At 41.3% G+C, this 21,343-nt stretch overlaps 1 protein-coding gene across 1 annotated transcript in view; it reads left to right on the forward strand.

Annotated features, from left to right (window-relative positions):
• Positions 1 to 9,361, forward strand: part of CFAP53 (cilia and flagella associated protein 53) — a 65,959-nt gene extending 56,598 nt beyond the window's left edge. The window contains exon 8 of the mRNA XM_065890312.1: positions 9,148 to 9,361. Within this exon, the coding sequence (XP_065746384.1) occupies positions 9,148 to 9,361 (214 nt within the window). The remainder of the gene's footprint in view (positions 1 to 9,147) is intronic.
• The last annotated feature ends 11,982 nt before the right edge of the window (positions 9,362 to 21,343 follow it).

Genomic DNA, 21,343 nt, shown 5'->3' on the forward strand with positions numbered 1-21,343 from the left:
AGGAAGAGTATGGTTTATATACCTGAGCCTATTGTTACTTTGGGGGCACTACCAACAATATCTGGCTGACCCTACTGACTTCCTCTACTTGTTCTACTTTGGAGGTCCTTCCTTCTCACTTTTGAAAAGTCTGTTGTTGGAGATGTGAAGGGAATTTAATGAATAACAACTCTCTTCCCTGCCCAACTTTTATTTTTTCCTTATTTTAACATCTTTATTGGAGTATAATTGCTTTCCAATGGTGTGTTACTTTCTGCTATATCATAAAGTGAATCCGCTCTACGTATACATATATCCCCACATCCCCTCCCTCTTGCGTCTCCTCCCCACCCTCCCTATCCCACCCTCCCTATCCCACCCCTCTAGGTGCTCACAGAGCACCTAGCTGATCTCCCTGTGCTATGCGGTTGCTTCCCACGACCTGTTTTACATTTCGTAGTGTATATATGTCCATGCCGCTCTCTCACTTCATCCCAGCTTACCCTTCCCCCTCCCCGTGTCCTCAAGTCCATTCTCTACATCTGCCTCTTTATTCCTGTCCTGCCCCTAGGTTCTACTTCACTCTGTATGACAGACTCTGGGTCCATCCACGTCACTACAAATAACTCAATTTCGTTTCTTTTTATGGCTGAGTAATATTCCATTGTATATATGTGCCACAACTTCTTTATCCATTCATCTGTCAATGGACACTTAGGTTGCTTCCATGTCCTGGCTATTGCAAATAGTGCTGCAATGAACATTGTGGTACATGAGTCTATTTTCTCTTTTTTCAGTTTTGCTTCAGAATGTATTTATTTAGGTTTATAAAATATTAAATATATTTATAATATATGTAAATATATATTTTTTAATCTGAAATTCAAATTTAACCCAGTGCCCTTTTTTTTTAACACCTTTATTGGAGTATAATCACTTTACAATGGTGTGTTAGTTTCTGCTGTATAACAAAGTGAACCAGCTATACATAAACACACATCCCCATATCTCCTCCCTCTTGCGTCTCCCTCCCACCCTCCCTATCCCTCCCCTCTAGGTGGTCACAAAGCACGGAGCTGATCTCCCTGTGCTATGTGGCTGCTTCCCACTAGCTATCTATTTTACATTTGCTAGTGTATATATGTCCAGTCCACTCTCTCACTTCATCCCAGCTTACCCTTCCCCTTCCCTGTGTCCTCAAGTCCATTCTCTACGTCTGTGTCTTTATTTCTGTCCTGCCCCTAGGTTCTTCAGAACCCCCCACTTTTTTTTTTAGATTCCATATCTTGTGTTAGCATATGGTATTTGTTTTTTTTTTACATCTTTATTGGAGTATGGTTGCTTTACAATGGTGTGTTAGTTTCTGCTTTATAACAAAGTGAATCAGTTATACATATACATATGTTCCCATATATCTTCACTCTTGCATCTCCCTCCCTCCCACCCTCCCTACCCCACCCCTCCAGGCACTCACAAAGCACCGAGCTGATCTCCCTGTGCTATGTGGCTGCTTCCCACTAGCTATCTACCTTACATTTGGTAGTGTATATATGTCCATGCCTATCTCTCGCTTTGTCACAGCTTACCCTTCCCCCTCCTCATATCCTCAAGTCCATTCTCTAGTAGGTTTGTGTCTTTATTCCTGTGTTACCCCTAGGTTCTTCATGACATTTTTAAAATTAGATTCCATATATATGTGTTAGCATATGGTATTTGTCTTTCTCTTTCTGACTTACTTCACACTGTATGACAGACTCTAGGTCCATCCGCCTCACTACAAATAACTCAATTTCTTTTCTTTTTATGGCTGAGTAATATTCCATTGTATATATGTGCCACATCTTCTTTATCCATTCATCTGTCGATGGACACTGAGGTTGCTTCCATGTCCTGGCTATTGTAAATAGAGCTGCAGTGAACATTTTGGTACATGACTCTTTTTGAATTATGGTTTTCTCAAGGTATATGCCCAGTAGTAGGATTGCTGGATCGTATGGTAGTTCTATTTTTAGTTTTTTAAGGAACCTCCATACTGTTCTCCATAGTGGCTGTATCAATTTACATTCCCACCAACAGTGCAAGAGGGTTCCCTTGTCTCCACACCTTCTCCAGCATTTATTGTTTGTAGATATTTTGATGATGGCCATTCTGACTGGTGTGAGGTGATACCTCATTGTAGTTTTGGTTTGCATGTCTCTAATAATTAGTGATGTTGAGCATCCTTTCATGTGTTTGTTGGCAATCTGTATGTCTTCTTTGGAGAAAGGTCTATTTAGCTCTTCTGCCCATTTTTGGATTGGGTTGTTTGTTTCTTTGATATTGAGTTGCATGAGCTGCTTGTAAATTTTAGAGGTTAATCTTTTGTCAGTTACTTCATTTGCAAATATTTTCTCCCATTGTGAGGGCTGTCCTATTGTCTTTTTTATGTTTTCGTTTGCTGTGCAAAAGCTTTTAAGTTTCATTAGGTCCCATTTGTTTATTTTTGTTTCTATTTCCATTTCTCTAGGTGGTGGGTCAAAAAGGATCTTGCTGTGATTTATGTCATAGAGTGTTCTGCCTATGTTTTCCTCTAAGAGTTTTACAGTGTCTGCCCTTACATTTAGGTTTTTAATCCATTTTGAATTTATTTTTGTGGATAGTGTTAGGGAGTGTTCTAATTTCATTCTTTTACATGTAGCTGTCTAGATTTCCCAGCACCACTTCTTGAAGAGGCTGTCTTTTCTCCACTGTATATTCTTGCCTCCTTTATCAAAAATAAGGTGACCATATGTGCATGTGTTTATCTCTGGGCTTTCCATCCTGTTCCATTGATCTATATTTCTGTTTTTTTGCCAGTACCATATTGTCTTGATTACTGTAGCTTTGTAGTATAGTCTGAAGTCAGGGAGCCTGATTCCTCCAGCTCCATTTTTCTTTACAAGATTGCTTTGGCTATTTGGGTCTTTTGTGTTTCCATACAAATTGTGAAATATTTTGTTCTAGTTCTGTGATAATGTCAGTGGTACTTTGATAGGGATTGCATTGAATCTGTATATTGCTTTGGGTAGTAGAGTCATTTGCACAATATTGATTCTTCCAATCCAAGAACATGCTATATCTCTCCACCTGTTTGTATCATCTTTAATTTCTTTCATCAGTGTCTTATAGTTTTCTGTATACAGGTCTTTTGTCTCCTTAGGTAGGTTTATTCCTAGATATTTTATTCTTTTGTTGCAGTGGTAAATGGGAGTGTTTCCTTAATTTCTCTTTCCGCTTTTTCATCACTAGTGTATAGGATTGCAAGAGATTTCTGTGCATTAATTTTGTATCCTGCTGCTTTACCAAATTCATTGATTAGCGCTAGTAGTTTTCTGGTAGCATCTTTAGGATTCTCTATGTATAGTATCATGTCATCTGCAAACAGTGACAGCTTTACTTCTTCTTTTCCGATTTGGATTCCTTTTATTTCTTTTTCTTCTCTGATTGCTGTGGCTAAAACTTCCAAAAAACAATGTTGAATAATAGTGGTGAGAGTGGACAAACTTGTCTTGTTCCTGATCTTGGAGGAAATGCTTTCAGTTTTTCACCATTGAGAACTGTGTTGGCTGTGGGTTTGTCATATGTGACCTTTATTATGTTGAGGTAAGTTCCCTCTATGCCTAGTTTCTGGAGGGTTTTTATCATAAATGGATGTTGGATTTTGTCAAAAGCTTATTCTGCATCTATTGAGAGGATCATATGAATTTTCTCCTTCAGTTTGTTAATATGGTGTATCACATTGATTGATTTGTGTATATTGAAGAATCCTTGCATTCCTGGGATACGCCCCACTTGATCATGATGTATGATCCTTTTAATGTGCTGTTGGATTCTGTTTGCTAGTATTTTGTTGAGGATTTTTGCATCTATGTTCATCAGTGATATTAGCCTGTAGTTTTCTTTCTTTGTGACATCTTTGTCTGGTTTTGGTATCAGGGTGATGGTGGCCTCGTGGAATGAGTTTGGGAGTGTTCCTCCCTCTGCTATATTTTGGAAGAGTTTGAGAAGGATAGGTGTTAGCTCTTCTCTAAATGTTTGATAGAATTTGCCTGTGAAGCCATCTGGTAGGGGACTTTTGTTTGTTGGAAGATTTTTAATCACAGTTTCAATTTCAGTGCTTGTGATTGGTCTGTTCATATTTTCTATTTCTTCCTGGTTCAGTCTCAGAAGGTTGTGCTTTTCTACGAATGTGTCCATTTCTTCCAGGTTGTCCATTTTATTGGCATAGAGTTGCTTGTAGTATTCTCTCATGATCCTTTGTATTTCTGCAGTGTCAGTTGTTACTTCTCCTTTTTAATTTCTAATTCTGTTGATTTGAGTCTTCTCCCTTTTTATCTTGATGAGTCTGGCTAATGGTTTATCAATTTTCTTTATCTTCTCAAAGAACCAGCTTTTAGTTTTATTGATCTTTGCTATCATTTCCTTCATTTCTTTTTCATTTATTTCTGATCTGACGTTTATGATTTCTTTCCTTCTGCTACCTTTGGGTTTTTTTGTTCTTTTTTCTCTGATTGTTTTAGGTGTAAGTTTACGTTGTTTATTTGAGATGTTTCTTGTTTCTTGAGGTAGGATTGTATTGCTCTAAACTTCCCTCTTAGAGCTGCTTTTGCTGCATCCCATAGGTTTTGGGTCATCGTGTTTTCATTGTCATTTGTCTCTAGGTATTTTTTGATTACCTCTTTGATTTCTTCAGTGATCTCTTGGTTATTAAGTAGTGTATTAAGTAGTGTATTAAGTTTGGTCTCCATGTGTTTGTATCTTTTACAGATTTTTTCCTGTAATTGATATCTAGTCTCATAGTGTGTGGTCAGAAAAGATTCTTGATAAGATTTCAATTTTTTTAATTTACCAAAGCTGATTTGTGTCCCAAGATATGATCTGTCCTAGATAATGTTCCATGAGCACTTGAGAAGAAAGTGTATTCTGTTGTTTTTGGATGGAGTGTTGTATAAATATCAATTAAGTCCGTCTTGTTTAATGTATCATTTCATGCTTGTGTTTCCTTATTTATTTTCATTTTGGGTGATCTGTCCATTAGTGAAAGTGGGGTGTTAAAGTCACCTACTTTGCTTGTGTTACTGTCGATTTCCCCTTTTATGGCTGTTAGTATTTGCCTTATGTATTGAGGTGCTCCTATGTTGGGTACATAAATACTTAAAATTGTTATATCTTCTTCTTGGTTTGATCCCTTAATCATTATGTAGTGTCCTTCTTTGTCTCTTGTAATAGTCTTTATTTTAAAGTCTATATTTTCTGATAGTAAGACTTGCTAATCCAGCTTTCTTTTGATTTTCATTTTCATGGAATATCTTTTTCCATCCCCTCACTTTCAGTCTGTATGTGTCCCTAGGTCTGAAGTGGGTCTCTTGTAGACAGCACATATATGGGTCTTGTTTCTGTATCCATTCAGCCAATCTATGTCTTTTGGTTGGAGCATTTAATCCATTTACATTTTAGGTAGTTATCGATATGTATGTTCCTATTACCATTTTGTTAATTGTTTTGGGTTTGTTATTGTAGGTCTTTTCCTTCTCTTGTGTTTTCTGCCTAGGGAAGTTCCTTTAGCATTTGTTGTAAAGCTGGTTTGGTGGTGCTGAATTCTCTTAGGTTTTTCTTGTCTGTAAAGGTTTTATTTTCTCTGTCGAATCTGAATGAGATCCTTGCTGGATAGAGTAATCTTGGTTGTAGGTTTTTCCCTTTCATCACTTTAAATATGTCCTGCCACTCCCTTCTGGCTTGCAGAGTTTCTGCTGAAAGATCAGGTGTTAACCTTATGGGGATTCCCTTGTATGTTATTTGTTACTTTTCCCTTGCTGCTTTTAATATTTTTTCTTTGTATTTAATTTTTGATAGTTTGATTAATATGTGTCTTGGCATGTTTCTCCTTGGAATTATTCTCTGTTGGACTCTTTGTGCTTCCTGGACTTGATTGGCTATTTCGTTTCCCATGTTAGGGAAGTTTTAAACTATAATCTCTTCAAATATTTTCTCAGTCCCTTTCTTTTTGTCTTCTTCTTCTGGGACCCCTATAATTCAAATGTTGGTGCATTTAATGTTGTCCCAGAGATCTCTGAGACTGTCCTCAATTCTTTTCATTCTTTTTTCTTTATTCTGCTCTGCAGTAGTTATTTCCAGTATTTTATCTTCCAGGTCACTTATCCGTTCTTCTGCTATTGATTCCTTCTAGAGAATTTTTAATTTCATTTATTGGTGTTGTTCATCATTGTTTGTTTGGTCTTTATTTCTTCTAGGTCCTTCTTAAATGTTTCTTTTATTTTCTCCTTCTATTTCCAAGATTTTGGATCATCTTTATTATCATTACTCTGAATTCTTTTTCAGGTAGACTGCCTATTTTCTCTTCATTGTTTTGGTCAGGTGGGTTTTTTCCTTGCTCCTTCATCTGCTGTGTATTTCTCTGTCTTCTCATTTTGCTTAACTTACTGTGTTTGGGGTCTGCTTTTCACAGGCTGCAGGTTCGTAGTTCCCATTGTTTTTGGTGTCTGTCCGCAGTGGCTAAGGTTGGTTCAGTGGGTTGTAGGCCTCCTGGTGGAGGGGTTGGTGCCTGTGTTCTGGTTGATGAGCCTGGATCTTGTCTTTCTGGTGGGCAGGACTGCATCCGATGGTGTGTTGGGGGTGTTTGTAACCTTATTATGATTTTAGGCAGCCTCTCTACTAATGGGTGGGGTTGTGTTCCTGTCTTGCTAGTTGTTTGGCATTGGGTGTCCAGCCCTTGAGGTTGCTGGTCATTGAGTGGAGCTGGGTCTTAGCGTTGAGATGGAGATCTCTGGGAGAGCTCTCGCCAATTGATATTACATGGGGCCGGGAGGTCTCTGGTGGACCAATGTCCTGAACTTGGCTCTCCCACCTCAGAGGTTCAGGCCGAACACCCGGCAGGAGCACCAAGACCCTGTTAGCCACACAGCAGCTGTGCAAACTTGGGCAGCCTATTTTATTCTCCAGGCCTCAGTTTCTCCATCTCCAAACTTCTGGACCTCCACACTCCAGAGGCGCTCCTTTCAACGTGCTGCCTCTCCCCTTCTGTGCAGGTCCTAAGCCCCTGCCCAACTTTTGAATCAACTGAGAAATAAGAGAAGTAGTGTGAGCAGAAGGTATTACAGTTACCTACTGGTGTATAACAACTCACTCCCAAATTTGTGGTTTAAAGTGAGTTATGATTATGTCTCATGATTCTGTGGTTGACAAGGCTCAGCTGGGTGGTTCTTGCTTGGAGTCTCTCATGTGGTTCAAGTCAGATGCTGGCTGGGGCTACATTCATGTGAAGGCTCACCTGGAATGCACACCTAAGATACCTATTCATATAGCTTGTAGCATGTACTGACTGTGCCTGGGGATCTCATCTGGTATTACCAGCCGGAACACCTACACATGGCCTCTCCGTGTGGCTTGGGGTTCTTACAGTGTGGTAGCTGGTTTTGAGAGGGATAGTTCCAACAGCAAGCATTCCAAGAGACAGGAAGAGCAAGCTGCCAGGCCAATTAAGGACTACATCTAGGACTGCTATAGCATCACTTCTGTCATATTCTATTGGCCATAAAAAGCAGCCACACAGGGCTTCCTAGGTGGCGCAGTGGTTGGGAGTCCGCCTGCTGATGCAGGGGACACGGGTTCGTGCCCTGGTCCGGGAAGATCCCACATGCCGCAGAGCGGCTGGGCCCGTGAGCCATGGCCGCTGGGCCTGCGCATCCGGAGCCTGTGCTCCGTAACAGGAGGCCACGGCAGTGAGAGGCCCACGTACCGCAAAAAAAAAAAAAAAAAAAAAAAAAGCAGCCACAGGGCCCATCTAGATTCAGTGGGATGGAGAAATAAGCTCCACCTCTTGATAGGGGAGTAGAGGTTCACATTGCAGAAGAGCATATGGGAGGGGGCGATATCACTGTGGCAGTCTTTGGAAAATGGAATCTGCCACACAGAGGCGTATGCATGCTGTAATCTCTATTTCTGATAAAGTCTTATATTAATAATGTGGCTTATAGATTGTAAAATGGTAAAACTGCTATGGAAAACAATATGAAGTTTCCTCAAAAAATTAAAAATAGAAATACCATATGATCCAGTAATCCCACTTCTGGGTATAAATCCAAAATAAATGAAAGCAGGACCTTAAAGAGATGTTTGTATACTTGTGTTCATAGCAGCACTATTCACAGTAGCCAAGGTGGAAATAACCCAAGTATCCACTAACAGGTGAATGGATAAACAAAGTGTGGTATGTACATACAGTTGAATATTATTCAGCTTTAAAATGGAAGGAAATCCTGTCAGGTCCTACAGCATGGATGAACCTTGAGGACGTGCTAAGTAAAATAAACCCGGTCACAAAAAGACAGATGCTGTATGATCTCACTTACTTGAGGTATCTAGAATAGTCAGATTCATAGAGACAGCAAGTAGAATGGTGGTTGCCGAGGGCTGGTGGGAGGGGACAGAAAAGAGTTGCTGTTTAATGGGTATAGAGTTTCAGATTTGCAAGACGAAAAGTTCTGGAGATCTGCTTCACAACAATGTGAATACACTTAACACTACTGAACTGTACACTTAAAAATGGTTAAGATGGTAAATTTTACAGTATGTGTTTTTTACCACAGTAAAAAAAAATCGCTATAAATTTAAAAATGTGGCTTATATATTTTAACTGTGGCTTATATATGGAGGAAATCATCTAGTTAATACTGAACAGAATGAGTCAAACTTACCCACCCAGTCACCAGCAACCCACCCAGTCACCAGCAGTGCCAGACCACTGCAGGCCTCCCCTGCAGGGAGAATATGCCCCCTTTGATATAGAAAGCGGACAAGAAATAGGCAGAACAACTTGTTCCATTTTACCTTCTTCCTTGGAGGGGAGTGAGAGGGGATGGAGAGAGGCCAAGGGCTCTCTCCACATAGCAGTCAATATTTTGAATGAAGAAGAGACATTCCCTCGCTAAAATCAATTTGTTCTAAGGTTGTCTTAATTATTATTGGGTAATAAACACATTATTGAATTTTTCATCTATTTCTTCCCCACTCACCCTGATTTTCATGGGAATTTTAATTTGACTTTGAAAATTACATTTTAAGTGTAATGGCCTACATAAATCCAAATACTTACTTTGACAGTTTTATACTTTGACATTTCTGATACCTTAGACGCTCCAGTTTAGCCCAGGAGTACAGGAAGCAACTTCAGATGCAAATGTGCTCCCAACAGCAGGCCCGTGAAGCGGAGAAGGAGGAGGAACGCCGAGAGTTTGAAGCAGGGATGACAGCAGAGAAGAATTTCCAGGACAAGATCCAGGAGATCCTGTCCACCCATCAAGTGCTGCCCAAAAGTATTCATCCCATGCGGAGAGCATTGCCCTGATAAACTTCCACCATAGCTTCATAAACGTCAACCTAGCTTTTCTCAGTCCTTTACTATTTTAAACTATAGCATGCCTGTATATCCCTTTTAACTCATGGATAAACTGTTCTTTTATACTGAGTTTGCATAATTACATGCCACGAAATTTTCTTCTTACAGATTAAACTGTTCCTTTTTGAGATTTCATAGACTGACAAATCTGAATGATCTACTTCCTATCACATAGTTATTTTCCTTATTTATCTCCATGCCTCCCTTTCTTGTTCATTTATTAATAGCTTCACTTTCTTCCATCCATCTACCAATATGCCCATTTCCTCTTGCCTCCTTTCTCTTCTCTCTCACAGATATAATTCACAATATTAGCAGGGCATTTTTGCAGGCAGAGCTGGGACTATCAGCCACTTTCATTAACCTGCTTATTCAGTCATTAAACAAATGTTTACTGAGTGCCTTTCATGTGCCAGCACCATTCTGGATCCTGAGACTTCAGCAAGAACAAAGCAAGCCCCTTGCTCTCATGGAGATTACATCCTAGTGGAGGAAACCAGGTAGGTATTAAGTGCTATAGGCAAGAAGTGGCAGGAGTGCTACTTTATTTTATATGTGATAGTCAGAATAGATCTCTTTGAGCAGCTGATATTTGAATGAACCAGCCATGTGGCTATCTGGGGGGAAGACATCCCAGGCAGAAGAAAGAGCCAGTGCACGGGCCTCGGGGCAGAAGTGTGCTTAGTGCATATGAGGCTTTGCATTTGTGCTGGAATAGAGTGAGGAGAGAGTGGTAGAAGACTAATTGGAAAGGTAGTGGGGCCAGATGATGTAAGGCCTTGGAACCAGGGTAAAGACTGGCTTTTACTTCTATAGGAAGCTGTTATAGGGTTTTGAGCAGAGGAGCAACGTGATACGATGTAAGAGGCTTGCTGGCTACCATGTAGAGAATAGACTTCAAGGAGACAAGAAACAAGGATTCAGTTAAGAAGTGACCACAATATCCCAGGTTAGGGGTGATGGTAGTGTGGTAGCCAGCCTCCAAGATGACCCCTAATAATTCTCGATGTAGAGAATGTACACACAGAAGTATGTGTTTATGCCCTCGTATAGTCCCCTTCCACCCTGAATCTTGGGCACTATGTAAAATGTGTGCATGTACTGGTTAAAAAAGAAAGGTAGAAAGAAATCGACATGTTCATATTCCTTAAGTTCAGCATTATAATTATTTCTACTTCTTTGAAAAGTTCCCTCCAAGGCTTTTTTTATATGGATACTCATTTTTACATTGTAAATACTCTGCCATGTTTCTTCACCTATCACATTTACAAATGGCTACATAATAGTCTACTGTTTGTCCTATAATTTATTAGACTTTGAGTTTATTTCAAATTTGTCACTATTACAAATTTTTCTATACAACATTCATTTGAATTGTTTCCTTAGAGTCATGCAGTTCCCTGGAGTGGGATTTTTGGGTCAAAGGGGATAAACATTTATATACTTTTGCTTTCAAGCACCACATTTGCAAAAGAAGTTTTTAGAGTTGCAGACTCTTTAGGGAAATGTTTTCAGGGCCAGTTGGTATTCTCCCTGAAGGTTTAAAATGTATTTAAGCAAATTGTTTGCTAGAATCTCTGAGAGGTTTTTTCTTTAACCTTTCTACCCATTCATCCACTCTTAACCTCAGCTCTGGGAATCTAGCTCCTCCTTTGGATCCTTTCGAGCCTCCCTGCGGCCAACATTAATCTCTAATCCAAAAGTGGGAGTGGGAGTCTTGGCCACAAAAAAAAGAAGAAAAAGTCTATCATTGAAGTTTTGTTGAAAATCAACTGACCGTTAATATAAGGATTCATATCCAGACATGCTACTCTGTTCCATTAATTTGTCTGTCCTTACACCAACACAAAACTGTAGTGATGATCACTGTAGCCTTTAATAAGGCTTGAAATTGGTAGTGTAAGGCATCCAATGTTATTCTCTTTTTTTCCCGCCCAAAATTGTTTTGTCTATTCTAGTTTCTTTAAATTTCCATATAATCGTAAGGATCATCTTGTCAATTTCTACAAAGATGCCTACTGAGATTTTGATAGAGATTGCATTGTATCTATAGATCAATTTGGGGAGAACTGCCATCTTAACAATAATGAGTTTTCCAACCCATGAAGAAGATCTATCTCCCCATCCACTGAGGTCATGTTTAAATTTTTAAGCAATATTTTATGGTTTTCAGTGTGCAGGACTTGTGCTTCTTTTGTTCAACTTATTCCTAAGTGTTTCTCTTCAATGCTATTACAAACAGAATTGTTTTCTCAAATTCATTTTTGGATTTTTCATTGTTAATGTATAGCAATGTGACTGATTTTTGTATATTGAACTCGTATCCTGTGACCTTGCTAAACTCACTTATTAGTTCTTGTAGGGTTTTTTTGTTTTTTCTTTTTTGAGATTGTGTAGGATTTCCTACATTCAGGATCATGCCATTTGCAAATAAAGACAGTTTATTTCTTTCCAATTTGGATGCCTGTTGTTTCTTTTTCTTTCTTTAACTGCACTGGTTAGTGCAATATCAAGTATGATATTGAATAGAATTAGAATGCATAGACATTCTTGACTTGTCCCCAGTTTTAACGGAAAATGCTCATTCTTTAACCGTTAAGTATGATGTTATCTGTAGGTTTCTCATAGATGCCCTTTACCACGGTGAGGATGTTCCCTTCTCTTCCTGTTTTATCGAGAGTCTGTATATAAAGAGGTGTTGGAGCTTATCAAATGCTTTTTCTGTGCCTGTTGAGTTGAACATGTGATTTTTGTTCTTTTGTTCTATTAATATGGTGTATTACATTAATTTATTTTCAGATATTAACTAACCTTGCATATCTGCGATAAATGCCACTTGGTCATGGTTTATGGTTTTTTTTTTTATTAAGTTGCTGCATTTCATTTGCTAATATTTTTTTTTTGTCACTGTGTTGATCTTGGTCTGTTGTGTATCTTCCATCTAGGTCTCTTGTGATGTTGTCTGGGTCTGGTATCAAGATATTATCGGCCATATAAAATGAGTTGGAGAGTATTCCCTCTTCCTTTATTTTCTGAAAGATTTGTGAAGGATTGTTTTTATTTCTTTCTCAAATGTTTGATAGAATTCACCAGGGATGCCACCTGGGCTTTCTCTGTGGAAAGATTATTTTTTATTGCTAATTTAATATTTTTACTGACTTAGGTCTAATCAGATGTTCTGTTTCTTCTTGAGTCAGTCTTGGTAATTTGTGTTTTTCTACAAATTTGTCCACTTCATCTAAGTTGTCTAATTTAAACACATAAAATAGTTCATAAAATGTCCTTATAATTATTTTAACTTCTAAAGGGTCTGTAGTAATGTGCTCCTTTCATTCTACTTGGAATTTGGGGTTATTTTGCTACTCTGTGACCAGAAAATAACTGGAAAGTATGACCTCTCCATCCAGTGTCTTTCCCTGCCCCCAACCCAGAATAACTCTCTACCAGAGAGCGTTGCACTTTGATGATTGAAGCAATGTTTAAAAACAAAAGTAAAAATCACTTATTGTTGAATTATGCTGTTTATCTTTTTCTTATTTTTATGTAAAGGAAACTAGCCTTTTATCATATAGATGCAAACATTTTTTTCTAGTTTTTCTGCCCTTTTGATGGCAGAGCAAGGGTCTGGATTCCTGACATTTTATTATCTGGTAGGGCTGATTTCACCACTTTGGTCTCCTTTACGGTTTTTTTTTCAGAGCTATCATATTGGTTTTTTTTTTTTTTTCCCCAGATCAATACTAGTATCATTTGATTATCCCAGTAATATTTTCATTCAGATTGCATTGGGTTTATAAATTTGCTCAGGGATGCTGTCAACTTTACAATGTTGCATTTATTCAAGAAAATCCACTAAACCTTGGTGAGAATGGTGGGAGTCTATGGCATTTTGGCCTGGAGCTGCTTCCAGATCCCCCTCAGCTGCGTGGACCAGTGGTTCTATCAGGGCAGAGTAGGTTGTAAGGACCTACCTGCAGCCTCACTGCCACAGGGGGTTGACTTGATTGACAGCAAATTTGGAATAATCCATGCTTGGTACATTGTCAAAACAAGAGCAATCTTGGTGGCAATAAGTCAGGGAATGCCAACATCACAGCTAGCTTGAGACTGTGATACTGGTTGGAGCAAGCAACAGACAGACCAGCCAGAAATTTCACAGGAAGATCTGGGGAACATGACAGCTATTATGGGCTTTGATAAGCTCCCACATATTCTTGGTGATATGGAAACTGCTTAGACAAAAAACTACATGCATGCTTATGAGAAACCTAGCAGGCCCTCATAGTCTACTGATCCTTGGCCACACATGAGGCCTTGCACATACAAAAAGTAAAAGCTGGGGCGGATTTGCTAATGGCCTAAACTTTGAATGTGTTCCCCACCCCCTCACACATATCCATCAGCAGAAGGTGGAAGCCTTACTAGCTCAATCACTCACTGACCACCCAGGGCAACCCCTGGGAAGCCATGCTTAAAATTAAAAAGAGGAATTTAAGAAAATGAGCAGAGACATCAATGTTATTTTTCCAGGTGGTATAAAGCGTCACATGAAGTCAAGTATGTGTAAATGACTTGATTTACCATAAAATGTTATACATACATGGGCATTATTATCGAGTCCATTCACCTAGTGCAGGGAAATTGATAAGAAAAAGATAACCCAGTAGAAAAATGTATGAAAGACGTGTGCAGACACTTTGCAAAGGAGGATAGGAAGATGGCCAATGAACAGAGGAAGAGATGCTCAAAATTATTACTCATCATGGCAATGAAATTAAAACTACTGTGTGTCAGGAAGGGGAATATTTCCCCCTTTATCCATCTTGAGTTCTTGTGGCTGGACTAATAATAAAATTGACACAAGACAGATTAACAGAAGAAAAACACAAATTTTAATTCGTGCACACAGAAGTCTCATAGAAATGGAACCTAAGAAGTGGCCAAAGCAGGCAGTTTTCATATCTTTTAGATAAAAACAATAAATTTGTGAGAAATTGACAGGAAATTTGTGAAGAATCTAACTAAACAGAGTTTGGGATTGGGGTAGTAAATTCAAGAAGTAACAAGTTTTGTTTGTACAGGCTTCTTGGCCTGAATGCTCTATCTCTGGTGATAGGGTGTCCTTTTACCTCCAGGTGCCAGGAGTACACCTGTTGTCGAACCCAAGTTCATGTGCCTGAGGCACAGTGAGGCCAAACAAACCGAAATGTTGGAGTTTGGAGCAGAGAAAGGTTTATCGCCGGGCCATGCAAGGAGAAGGGGATGGCTCATGCTGAAAAGACCCACACTCCCTGATGGGCTTCAGGGAAGCATTTTTAAAGGCAAGGTGAGGGAAGGGAGTTGCGGGCTGTGTGACTTGCCTCACGCACAATTCTCTGATGGTGAGGTAACAGGGCCATGTCACAAGGGTTAACATTGTCAATCCTCAGACTCCTGTAGCTCTGGGGACAACATGCTCATGGTCATCAAGCAGTTTACTTCTTCCATTTGGTGGGGGTTTTAGCATCTATAAAATGACAGTTCTCCTGGCCCAACTGCTGTTTTTGTCACTATGTGTTCACATTCCTTCAATCATTAATTCTTGAGCCAGGCTTTTGTGACTCAGGGGAGGCCTGGGAGACTACGGCTTTTCTACAAAGAAGAGGCAGGCAGAGGATATGGGGGCAGGAGCCTGTCCCAGGAAAGCCCCATAGGGTCCTGCTCACTTACACACCTTTCACATGAGAGATTTATTTCCTACTTGCAGGGGGACAGAGAGGTGGGTTCGATCTCCGGGGCCATGGGGTGCAGTGGCTTGAAGCAGAATCTTAGTTCCCTGACTGGGAATTGAACCCAGCCCACAGTGATAAGAGTGTGGGATCCTAACCACTAGACCACGAGGGCCAGCAGGCTTGAAGCAGGACCTCTCTCCTTGACTCCTTTGAAGAAAGAATTCAGTAAAGAGACAGAGGCAGTGAAGCGGGTTAAGTGTTTATTAGAGGCGAAGTACATGTGGAAGAACACACAGGCGGGCTTGGAGTGAGTCATGCGCTTTTGGGGTGGCTTAAATTGCTTATGTTGGGGCAGTTTTCTGGGTTCCCTCTGGCCAATCATCTTGCTCCATGCCCATATTTGGTCTGACTCAGCACCCTCTCCGATGTCTGTGCATATCTTTTAGCCAAGATGGATTCCAGTGCAAGGGTTCTAGGAGGTTGGCAGGACGTATTATGGGCTGGCATCCCTTCCCTTCCCTGACTCGTGAGGATCTTTTCTGCATATATGTGGTCTGGGAGGTCTCCTTGACCCAAGAAAAATGTGGTCTCCTTATCTTTTACTCAATCAGAGTTCTGCTTCTGCTGTTATCTTCATCTTGAAGTGTCAACAGGAGACGAGTTCCAGCTGCTCAGCCTGGGGTCCAGCTATCTCCTGCCTCAGGTCAAAATGTCCCTCTTGCATCAGTCATTTCTTAACTAACTTTAACTCAAAACAATCAATATACCATTAAGTCATATGTTGGGATGGCCTGCCTTGGGCCTTAACACATGCAATAACTCTACACACTCACCAAAGTGGGTAAAATGAAAAAGGCAGGCAAGCATCAGTGAGAATGTGGAGCAACTGGAACTCTCATACAGTGATGGTAAGAATATAAATGTAAACAATCACTCCAGGCTGCTAAAGCTGAAAATATATGCGCACTGTGATCCGGAAATTCCACTCCTAGGTACTTACCCAACAAAAATGCATACATATATGCAGAAAATGACGTACGTGAGATTGTTCACAGCGGCACTATTTGAAAAAGACCTAAATTAGAACTAGTCCAAATGCCCATCCAGAGGAGAATGGAAAATATCAATTCTACACACCATGTATGTGAACGAACTTTGCTGCCTGCAACAGTATGGATGAGCCTCATAGCCAGAATGATGAGCAAAATAAGTCAGACGTAGAACAACATGTGCTATGTGGCTCCACTTATGAACAGCTCAAAAGCAGGCAAAACTAATTTTGGGTGCTAGAAATTAGGTCATTACCCTTTTGGAGAGGATGAGTGGAAGGGGGACTTGGTATTAGTGCTCTGGTTCTTGATTTGTGTGGTGGTTATTCAGTGTATTCATCTTGAGAAAATTCTTCAAGCTGTACATTTAAGACTTACGTGCTTTTCTGTACGTGTGTTATACTTTCATTAAGAGTTAAAAAGCAACCACCACCACCTTCACAAAATAGCTACCATTGGTCATTGTGCTGGTTTCTGGAGGTTTCCAGACTAAATCTCATGTTTGGAGACTGCTATCATGTGTCTTACCATTTATTCTCCAGGTAAACACCTCTGATTTGTCCATCTACTCCAGACCCTTCATCATCAGTTTGCCCTCTAGTGGTCTCACCTCATTTTTCTAGGTTTGTATTGAAACAGGATGCTCAGAATTAGATAAAAACAGTCCAGAAGAGGTCTGCAGAGCAGAATACAATGGGACCACCACCTCCTTCAATCTGTGCATTATACTTCATTTCATATAGCCCACAGGTGAATGTCCACCCTCTAACCACAATTGAAAAAATGTAGGTGTAATTGTCTTGTCCCTGGCAGGCCCTACCTGCCTGTTATAAACAAGGTAGTGAGAAGCCATGTTTAATACTTCAGAGGACAAAGTATTTTCACTAACTTTATCACCTTCTATTTGCACATAAGTTACCAGGGTGCTAACTGCTGGTGACTCAACTTAGTTATTAATGAAGACCTGGCAAAGCTGCTATCTGGCAACACTTTGTTAGTTCATTTGAATTACTTTATACATTTATAAACAGCACTTCATTTCCTGAGTCATTCTGACTTTTTCCTTTTTCAGGTTGACCTTGCCCTCTATCTTTCAGTTCTAATTAAAAAGATTAAATAATGACAACTAAACTTTACATAGGGCTTACTGAATACTAGCTACTACCCTACTGCTCTTTACATGTGTTTACTCATTTAATCCTCATGACATCTTTTTGAGGGAAGTACTATTATTTTCAGACCCATTTTACAGCTGAGGAAACTGAGACATGGCAGGTTAAGAAAACTTGCCAAGGCTACATGGTTAGAATAAATATTTGGTCTTTGTTCCCAGTTCCTGGCACAGAGCCCCTAAAGTCCTTGGGATTTCCCGAGTGATAGGAATGCCTTTTGTTCTCCGCAAAGAGCCCCTTTTGATCACACCTGAGTTTATGCTAATAAGGTGACTTAGGATGCGGCCCCTAGAAGCCTCAGGTTAGGGCTGGTCACCTGAAAGACCAAGTGATTAGAGAATTGGAACTTTTAGCCCCACGCAGAAAGGAGAAAGGCTCCAGAGAAAGGGGAGGCTAGAGACTGAGCTGCAAAACAGTTGTTTGATGTTCGGAGAGCTCTGGCTGGTGAACATACGGAGGAGCTCGGAGCAGGGCGCACTCAGAGAGGGTGTGGAAGTTCCCCCTCCCCCATACCTTGCCCTGTGTATCTCTTCTATTTGGCTGTTCCTGAGTTGTTTCCTTTCTAATAAACCAGTAAATGTAAGTAAAGAGTGTTCCTGAGTGCTGTGAGCAGTTCTAGCAAATTACTGAACCTGAAGAAGGGGTCGTAGGATCTCCTGATTTATAGCCAGTTGGTCAGAAGTACAGGTGGCCCAAGACTTGTGGCTGGCCTCTGAACTGGGGAAGCAGTCTCGTGGAACAGAGCTTTTAATCTGTGGGGTCTGTGCTAACTCCAGGTCGTTAGTGTCAGAACGGAATTGAATGGTTGAATGTTGGTGTCTGGAGAATCACAGAATTGGTGGCTGGTGTTGGAAAAACCCCAGTCAGTGCGTGATGGTGCTGGCATTTGAAGCCCGTCTCATCGCAGAGCCCATGGCTTTCAGACTCTCTGCTTTACTGCCTCCCCACAACAGGCAAAACTCAGTGAATTTCAGACTTTTAAAGCTTAAAAACCCACCACAAATACTTTAATTAGTTTACTTTGCAAATTAAGAGCCAGAAGTCCAAAGAAATCTCCTATCTATCTCTTGGTTCAGCACTTTTTCCATTATATGACATCATGATTTCTTACCAAAATCCAGTTTGTTATCAAAGCACCCTTAGTCACCAATATGCCCTTTTTACAGGCTTGCAGTTCAGGCAATATATAGCATGAGAGTATTTTCACTCCATTTCCATCACTTTGTGGTCTCTATCCAAACCTTTATGTTTGCTAACATAGCATTTTGGTGCAAGTCCATCAAGTACATTTATGCATACACATTGCATAAATTACACAAGGGCATGAATATTTTTCCTTCTATAAACCATTCTTCTGATATTTTGATTACCTTATATAAACTGGGCAAACAGCTTCTCAGAATACAGATGAGAGTTGCATTTAACAAAAAGAATAGTTTCCTATATAGAGAAGCCCCTAAGGTAACTGGAAAGGGTATTTTATCACACCTAGTACAGGTCACAGTAAAAGATGTGATTCTCGGGCTTCCCTGGTGGCGCAGTGGTTGAGAGTCCGCCTGCCGATGCAGGGGACGTGGGTTCATGCCCCGGTCCGGGAAGATCCCACATGCCACGGAGCGGCTGGGCCCGTGAGCCATGGCCACTGAGCCTGTTCGTCCGGACCCTGTGCTCCACAACGGGAGAGGCCACAACAGTGAGAGGCCCGCGTACAGCAAAAAAATAATAATAATAAAAAAAAATAAAAAGAAACCAGAATACTTATAAAATAAAATTAAAAAAAGATGTGATTCTGTTTATGTCTCCTGTGAAGCTGTTGGCTGGATCTTGGGCTCTGAGAGCCCAAATTCCTCCAGATGTCAATTCTTTAGAGAAACTTTAGAGAACTAAAGTTCTAAGATGTGTGTTTCGGATAGAAGCTGAGGGTTATTAGCTTAGTGCTTCCAAGTATTGTGATGTGGGACTTTTATCTGTAATGACTTTGTAGATGTGGTTCTGGGAAAACTGATAAAACAAGACAATTTCATGCTAAGTCTTTGCCCGAATGTGCCATTAATCAGCTGTGTGACCTTGGCAGGACTTTCTGGGCTACAATTCTCTTGTCTAAAAACTGAGGGGCTTCTTGAGCTAGAACGGACCTGAGAGGGTGTCTAGTCCAAATCCTTCACCTTATAGATGAGAAAGTGTCTGGGGTTTGGTGGCCTCGCAAGCAGAACCCATTAGGAGGACTTGGATGCAATTAGGTTCTTTGGTAGGTGACCCAGGAAGCAGAAGAATGGGGTGGGCAGAGTAGCAGGGGAAGAACTAGTAGAAGAACGTGTTACAGGGTGGTTATCACAGTAGGCAACTGGGTCTTAATCCACTCAGGAGCCTTCTGAAGAAATGTGTAGGCCTCACAGGTATCTACTGCTCAAGGTGGAGGCTGGGGCATTTATCACTCCCACCCCCTTTAGTTGAGGGGTGCCCCTACCGGCATTGACTTCCCCACCATAGATGGTAGGCTAAAGAGGCTGTGAGAAAGCCCTGGGACAATAAAGCAGAATGATGCAGGGCCTGCACCTGAGGCAGACCCTGGTGCCCTGGACAGAACCATGGCTGGAATCTGAGAGGCAGAGGGAAACAAAGCCAGAGAAGTGATGACTTATGATTTGACCTGCAGCACACAGCTAAAACTATGTTTTTTTAGGAGGTTTTTTTTTTTTTCATATTTTCGTGGTGTGTGTTTGTTTTCTTTCCAATTAGGCACTGTTGCTTAAAGCAGGTACTAAGTGTTAGACAACTCTGATGAATCCAAGCTTTCAGCAAAAGTTCTGCCCAGAGCAACCCCTCAGAGAATATTTCCTCATTTGTTCGGGGGGAAAAGAGGAAGGCTAAGTGGCCAGAGTGAAAGGGTGACCATAGAGCCTTCCTTCTGATTCTTCAGCACCCAGACCTAAGAGAGCCAAGCAAAGCTAAAATGGGATAAGACCAGAGGGAAGCCCTGAAATGGCCAGCAGCCAGCGGAGATGACAGGAGGCAGAGAACTGTGACGGTGAAGAGGCCAAGCCAGACCTGAAGCGGTGGGTGCTGGGCCAGAAGATGAGCCATCGGAGGTAGCAAGACTCCGACATTTCTACAGCTCCCAGTTCCGGACAGGAAATGGCTTTAGCTTCCGGAAGCACAGACATTGACATGGAGCAGGCAAAGGCGTGTAAGGTGTTTGTGCTCTCTCTCCCCTCTGGGGGAGCTAGAATTCACAGACTCCCATCTTGACCATGCACCCAAGGCTGGTGACCATGGCTCTCATCTGCTTTTTTTAAAAATTAAATTTGTTTATTTTTGGCTGCGTTGGGTCTTCGCTGCTGCGCGGGTTTTCTCTAGTTGCGGTGAGCAGGGGCTACTCTTCATTGTGGTGCGCGGGCTTCTCATTGCGGTGGCTTCTCTTGTTGCAGAGCACAGGCTCTAGGCACATGGGCTTCAGTAGTTGTGGCATGTGGGCTCAGTAGTTGTGGCTCACGGGCTCTACAGCACAGGCTCAGTAGTCGTGGCGCATGGGCTTAGCTGCTCCGCGGCGTGTGGGACCTTCCCGGACCAGGGCTCGCACCCGGGTCCCCTGCATTGGCAGGCGGATTCTTAACCACTGCGCCACCAGGGAATTCCCCTCTCGTCTGCTTTTGCTGTGCCACTAGATGCTTTCAGGGGAGAGACTCCTCAGAGCTGGGAGCAGGTTAGCCAGGGTGATGTGGAGAGAGTGGGGTTGAGGGAAAGGCATCTTGCCCCTTTGTGTCTTCTGGACACTGAGTAAAGGGCGCTCCTTTGGTGGCAGATTTCCCTCTGCCTCCCTGCAGGACTTCAGTGGGTTTGGGGCTGATCAAGGACCACAAGGCGGCCATAGCACACACAGCTTCTGGTGGGTGGTGTTTGGACAGGGTTGCTGGAGAGGTTACTCCTCACAGCACAAGACCATCCAGAGGCCTGCAGAAATCAAGGGCCAGCGTCCGGAAGGGCAGGAGGACAAGGGAC

Source organism: Phocoena phocoena, chromosome 13 (genome assembly GCF_963924675.1).
Source record: "Phocoena phocoena chromosome 13, mPhoPho1.1, whole genome shotgun sequence".
Classification (NCBI taxonomy): Eukaryota; Metazoa; Chordata; class Mammalia; order Artiodactyla; family Phocoenidae; genus Phocoena; species Phocoena phocoena.